The sequence below is a fragment of the Histoplasma capsulatum genome, genomic scaffold (assembly GCF_000149585.1).
Source record: "Histoplasma capsulatum NAm1 scaffold_1 genomic scaffold, whole genome shotgun sequence".
NCBI lineage: Eukaryota > Fungi > Ascomycota > Eurotiomycetes > Onygenales > Ajellomycetaceae > Histoplasma > Histoplasma mississippiense.
In genome coordinates, this window is record NW_001813982.1 from 1,532,209 (window position 1) to 1,538,519 (window position 6,311).

The window sequence follows — 6,311 nt, forward strand, 5'->3', positions numbered from 1 at the left end:
ACTTCCAACTCTAATACCCGCTTCCTCTTCATATCCAGCATTCCCTACACCTCTATACACATACACATGGCGTCCTCGATAGAAACAGATCCCTTCCTCCAGGTCCAAGCGTATGTTTATTCTCCCTCCCTATCTTCCCGTCCCTCTCCAGAAGCTAACATCATCCCCACAAACAAACCAGTGATGTCCTCTCTGCTCTCAACAATACCCGATCCCTCTTCTCTTCCTACCTCCGCATCCGCTCCATAGCCACCACCCCCGCCTCCCCAGAACTCGAGCAAGCACGCTCAGAGCTTGAAACAACCCTCCACGATCTCTCCACGGATCTGAAAGACCTCGTCGAAAGTGTGCGCGTTGTCGAGCACGATCCATATCGCTATGGCCTTGAGTTGGAGGAGGTTGGCCGCCGGCGCCAGTTAGTTGAAGATATCGGGCGGGAGATCGAGGGGATGCGCGCGGAGCTAGTGCGGGTGGTTACCGCCAGTGCTTCTGCGACTGCTTCTGGTGCTTCTAGCGCTGTGAGGAGTAGTAGGCAGGCTGGTGTTGGTGTTAGCGGACAATCACTACCCAGTCCTTCACACTTCGAGCTCCACGATGAGCATTTACTCGGCGACGGCGATCGGGAAGACTACTATGCAGAATTCGAGCAGCAGCGGCAGCAAGAGCTGATGGCGGAGCAGGACCAGCAGCTTGACGGCGTGTTTCAGACGGTGGGGACCTTGCGGCGGCAGGCGGATGATATGGGTCGAGAGCTGGAGGAGCAGGTGGAGATGCTGAAAGAGGTTGACACGCTGGCTGATCGAGTTGGGGACACGTTGCAGAGTGGGGTTAGGAGGGTGGGAAAAATTATAAGGCGTAATGAGGGTATGAATCCTTTCTGTTTGCTCCATTATTACATCAATATGGGAGATTATTGCTAACTATGGTTGATCCTCTTGGCAGATACTGCGTCAAGCTGCTGTATAGCGGTATTAATTATGGTGTTGATCCTACTACTAATTCTGGTTATTGTGCTATAACTACAAACAAGAACGGGGACTGGAAGGGCCTGACTTCCTTTGGTATACATTGTTCAATAAAACGAAAGACAAAGACGAAAGCTAAATACCCGACTTTTCACGCAAACCTCGAGAACATCCCATCAGATACCAATCATTCAATCAGAGAAAACGACAAAGGCGAAACAAAAGGGGGAAAGGTTCAGGTCTTGACCTTTTTGCGAGGTCTATCAGCTTCCTCCTCATCATCGTCATCATCGTCATCGTCATCATCGTCTTCCATCCCATCCATGTCGAAATCAAAACCCGAATCGATGCCATCTCCAATCTGAAGTGATTGTACTGCATTCACACAGTTAGCAGGAGAGGAAAGCAAAGAAAGCGGGAACAAGAAACGAAATATTTATCAAAACGAGACATACCGTAATACTTAAAAGCATTCTCCCAGATGTCTTCGCTGAGTGCCATAGCAAGCTCATGGCCATCAGGGAATATCTCAGCATCCAGAAGCCCATCCTCATCGCCGCCATCATCATCCCCCTCCTCGCTCACATCATCAGCATCCTCACCGTCTTTCCCTTCGCCACCATCAACCTTCTCTCCGCGGGAAATCTTCCCCCAATACTCCTCATCTGCCTTCACAGCCTCCTCCGACTCCTCAGCCGAGATATCCCGTCCCCGATACCCAAACCACGCAAAGAAGCTCATGGTAGACTGGTCCTGATTGTCGTTATCGTCATCATCGTCGCCATCCTCATCCTCATCCCCATCCTCCTCATCCTCAGCATGCAAGTCCACCATGGCCTCCGCCTTCGCCACCTCCTTCACCACCTTCTCGTACTCTGGTAACTCCAACCTCTGTTCCGGAGTAACTTTCTTCCCCTTTCCGCCGGCCACCTTCTCCTCCGCTTCCGCAAGGTCACACGCCGCATCCAAAAGCCCGTTGGTAGGATCCATCTCGGCCTTTCTCCATGGAATCCTCACAGGCTGCGACACTAGGCCCTCCCACACCGACCTCCTCCCACTCTTCTCCGAAACGCCAATGCTCTTCCGCCAGTAAAAATCCTTGACGAATTTGCCGTCGCCGCCAAACCAGGGATTCTGATCCGGGCTGGTGTCGAACTCAAATGTAAAGCGGACGTTACGGGGTTCGCCGGCATCGCCGGCATCGTTGACGCTGAAGCGCTCGACGGTGAAGTTCTTAAGGCACTGGTCGATGATTATTTCGTCGGAAGGGAGGACGTACTCCTCGAGGTTGGAGAAGACTCGTGGCCAGAATTCGGCCTCGGAGAGCTTGCTGGTTATGAGAGCGTTGCGCCGGGTGTAGAGGGGCCGGAAGATCGGAACGGAGGCGCGAACTGTAATTGTGATACATCATTGTATTAGATTTTAGCCATTCGTTGTCCCGTAGAACCAAATTTATCTATTTTTTTTTTTTTTTTTCCGCCAGCCAGATTATGTATTTCTTATATTTCTCCGCCTCGATTCCCAAAGATATATATATTGAGTGAGACACACCCTAACAAAGCAACGCAACATGGCCATGGCTAAAAGGAATATCAATCAATACGTACGCGCCTGAACCTCCGCCTCCACGAAGTCGCGCTCCAGCAGCGCCATTTCGCGCGTGGTTTCTTTGGAGATCACAGGGGTGTCATCAGTCATGAATTCAGTGCGCTTGAGGAGCGGGACTTCGTCGTCGGAGGCCATTGTATAGGCGTCTCTATTAGATATCGTGGGTTAGCGACCGGCTTGGTGTCGTGTTTGGGAAATGAGGAAAAGTTCTCGTGCGGTGCGCACATTCTCCAAAATAAAACAGGAGGGGGAGGAACAATTTTGATAGGAGTTAGGTGAGAGGAGGAGGAGGAGGAGGAGGAGGAAAGCAAAGATGAAGCACCGATAAATGCTGGTGGTGTATTGGTGTTGGAAGTTTAAATAACCCGCTTTTTTGTCGCCGACTTGAACGAAAGTTTTACACACCTTTTCCCTCGACGTCCAGTTTAATTATATACCAAACAACAACACAGAATGGAATGGAATAAAGAAATAGAAAGTAGGTATATCGAACCACACAAAACCACAAAAAATACGCGAAGTGGAAGGAAGAAAGCGATATCCCACCAAAAAAGAAAGAAAGAAAAAAGGAAAAAAGGAGGTTATTTAACAGAAACTTTGTTCGCGGAAATTTTGGAGGAAAACTTTTTCCTTTTTCTCCCCTACCACTACCACCAACTAGAGCTCCTTAAGCTATGGAAGCTTCCACCTAACAATAATAGGCTAATGCACCCGATTCTTGTTGGATACTTGCTGGACTGTGTAATTCGCGCCAGCCCTCGATCCTGCGGCCGGCCCTACTTTGCACTGCGCACAAGTTCAAGGTCCTGCGTCTACAGTAGCACTGTTTGATAGTGGCTTAGAGAACGCATTCGCTCAGGGCCGGAGAATTGAAAACGAGGAGAGTTAGATGGAATGTCGAGAGCGATTAATAATTATTGCAATGCTATCATGCTATCTATGGTTTGATTGAGCTTGTGGAATATTTTCGATCACAACTTGGGTTTAGACACAGTGGTTAAAAGGGGGGTTTCCAAGATGAAAGGGAGGATATCGCAAAACGGGGGGAAATCGGTTCTTTTTCTCAATACCAACAATACCACGAGACGTATGATATGAAAAAAGAGCGTCTTTTTGGGCTCATTAACCATACGTACATAAAGAGTTGAATAAAATAAAGAAACATAAGATGAATGAGGTGAGATGAGATATACCCACACTCGCCTTCCTCATTCATTCATGCCCTTTGGGGCCAATTCAACAATATTCCTAACCCAAATCAGTCATTCAAAATCTCAATATATCTCAAATTTCAAATCTCGTAGGTCATATCTCATATCTCGTATGCTCATATCCCCCATCCAAATCGAGGGCGTCACCCCCCAACAATAAGACTCAATCGAGCCTATATCATCCAATCCAACCCATTCGCCTCCTCCTCTACTGGGAAGACTTCCCGCGCATACTCCTCCATATCCCTCCACCCTTCCCACAAGCTCCTCGCCTCGTCCACAAGTCCCAGCGACTGAATACCCCCATACGGCTCTCCGGGGCCCTTTCCCGTGCCATGCCCCTGTCTCTGTCCTTGTCCCACATCAGCACCAGGCCCCCTTATCTTACTCGCTTTTTTCGTCGCCGCCGCAGCCGTTGCTGACGTTGCTGACGTTGCTGATCTGGTTATTGTTGCTGTTGCTGTTGCTGTTGTTGTTGATGACGGTGTTGTTGCTGTCGCGATAGCCTGACTCTGGTGCTGATTGTGCCCGGCGTTTATAAACTCCGGCTGCGGGAAATAGGGCGCCTGCATCTGCCCGAATAACACTTCTATGCCCTCCAGGTGCTCGCGGTAGCCAGCGGGGATGGAGACTTTGATGTCGATTTTGGGAGAGTAGGTGTACACGCATGAGCGGCGGAGGGCGCGGGAGAAGGCGGCGCAGACTTGGTTGGGGGTCAGGGTTTCGAAGGAGAGTGCGATTCTTTATGTATTTTATTTGTATTAGATATACATAGCTTGCGCGTGTTGTTTCGATGTGGATTTTGTAGATTGTTTATTGGAGGATTTGTAGGTGCAGTTTTATCAGTTAGAAGGGTTTGACGTACCGATGCCCATTCCACCTCTTCGGCCCATCCTTGAAAATCTGCAAAACAGTGGGGCCAACGTCATGCTCCGCATCGAGCCAAGGGAGCGGTATATCCGGATGGAACGGCGCGCGCCATTCAAATGAGCCATTCTCTAACAGCTCCATCTGGAACAGCGGGTACGGGAGGCTGGTGAAGTTATTGTTGTAGATGCCGGCATAGACGAAGGTGGCCGGCAGCCCAAGCTGGCGCACGTAATTCTCGACGGCAAACTTGCAGCTCCAGAGGGGCAGGGAGATCCAGCGGGACGGGTTGTGGGCGGCGTGGTCGGGCATGGAACTGTAGATGTAGTGGGTGATGGAGCCCGCGCGTTTGGCGGCGTCGGCCAGATCGCGGCCGATGGCTACCTCGTCGCCAGCCTGCGAGGTGGTGTTTATGAAGGCGAGATTTGCGCCGTCGAAGAGGGTTGTTATCAACGGCGCATTGTTGAGGAGAGGGCCCTTGAAGAGGGTAACGTTGGGCAAGCTGTCGAGCTCCTGCGGGATGACGCCTTCGAGGGTGTGGATTTGGGCACGCACGCGATATCCGACGGCTGAGGCAACGCGGATCAGGGAGGCGGCTTGGCGGCCAGAGGCTTGACTACGGCGATTGTTTTGGTTTGGGGCATATGGATTGATTGGAGGGAGATCGAGCCTGAAGTTGGAGAGAAGTGCCCAGGAAGGGGCCAGAAGGAGGCCGTATAAAAAGGATTTATTTTGGCAGTGGGGCTAGCTAGTGGGGAGATAGGGGGAATGGAAGAGGAGAGGAGAGAAGTTTATGAGGGACACCATCACACCAGGGCTCTACCTAGGAGCGGGAGAGGTGAAAAAGCCTCATCAATTGCAGAGCATGAAGGGTTGGTGCCACATATGTAGAAGAGGAGAGGAATAAGGGGGAGACAACTCGTACCGACAGTCGGGACCTGATATCGGGGGAAGGAAGCGCAGAGGAAATGAGAGGAACATGGAGAGGCAGCGCCGAACTGAAGAAAAATCGAGCTGGTCCCGTGCAGCCTTTCTTTGCGTTTTCCTTTCCTTTCCTTCGGAGCGGGGGAGAAATGTATGATTTGTATCCCGTTCTTCGGGGCTCTGGAAGCGCCAGATAATGGCTTTGGTCCCAGATTATTATAGTTGCATTTCTGCCGAGATCAACAGCACTAAAATGTCACCATCAACAGCGAACTTGTCGAAGCAATCCATGTAGTTGGTTATCAGAACATGCTTCGCTATGTTTACCAAAAGGCTGAATACATCGAGGTATCCCAGCTGCATGATGCATTGCAAAGTGGCCTAGCGCTTGTTTCGACTTGAACAAAGGTAACCTCCCCAGGGCGCATCATACTGCAATCCCTTGTTGAAGATGTAGAGCAAGGCAAAAAACATCCCAGAGTTGATGCTGCCACTAATAAAAATCTTCAAGTCCTTCCGACACGGTCATCCCAACCTTTGACAACTACTAGGACCTCCATAGTACTAAAAGCAACTTCAAGAGTGATCCCTTTTGCTTTCGGTAAAGCTTTCTCAAAATTTTACGACGACTAGACCCAAGGCGATGCTGAAATTGATCCACCTATGACCCCGTGTTACGGCATTAAAAGTGGATATGGTGTGAACTGCATTGGCCCCTCTGATGTTCTGCGCAACT

At 50.3% G+C, this 6,311-nt stretch overlaps 3 protein-coding genes across 3 annotated transcripts; 1 reads left to right on the forward strand and 2 right to left on the reverse strand.

Annotated features, from left to right (window-relative positions):
- Positions 1-66: 66 nt before the first annotated feature.
- Positions 67-1,019, forward strand: HCAG_00446 (conserved hypothetical protein; the record flags this gene model as incomplete). Its single annotated transcript, XM_001543350.1, has 3 exons — positions 67-110; positions 182-864; positions 943-1,019. 3 exons carry the CDS (start codon positions 67-69, stop codon positions 1,017-1,019), a joined length of 804 nt encoding a protein of 267 aa, XP_001543400.1.
- A 181-nt stretch (positions 1,020-1,200) lies between these two features.
- HCAG_00447 (predicted protein) lies at positions 1,201-2,708 on the reverse strand (the record flags this gene model as incomplete). Its single annotated transcript, XM_001543351.1, has 3 exons — positions 1,201-1,340; positions 1,421-2,356; positions 2,573-2,708. 3 exons carry the CDS (start codon positions 2,706-2,708, stop codon positions 1,201-1,203), a joined length of 1,212 nt encoding a protein of 403 aa, XP_001543401.1.
- A 1,249-nt stretch (positions 2,709-3,957) lies between these two features.
- On the reverse strand, positions 3,958-5,632 carry HCAG_00448 (hypothetical protein; the record flags this gene model as incomplete). Its single annotated transcript, XM_001543352.1, has 3 exons — positions 3,958-4,525; positions 4,650-5,267; positions 5,577-5,632. 3 exons carry the CDS (start codon positions 5,630-5,632, stop codon positions 3,958-3,960), a joined length of 1,242 nt encoding a protein of 413 aa, XP_001543402.1.
- Positions 5,633-6,311: the final 679 nt, after the last annotated feature.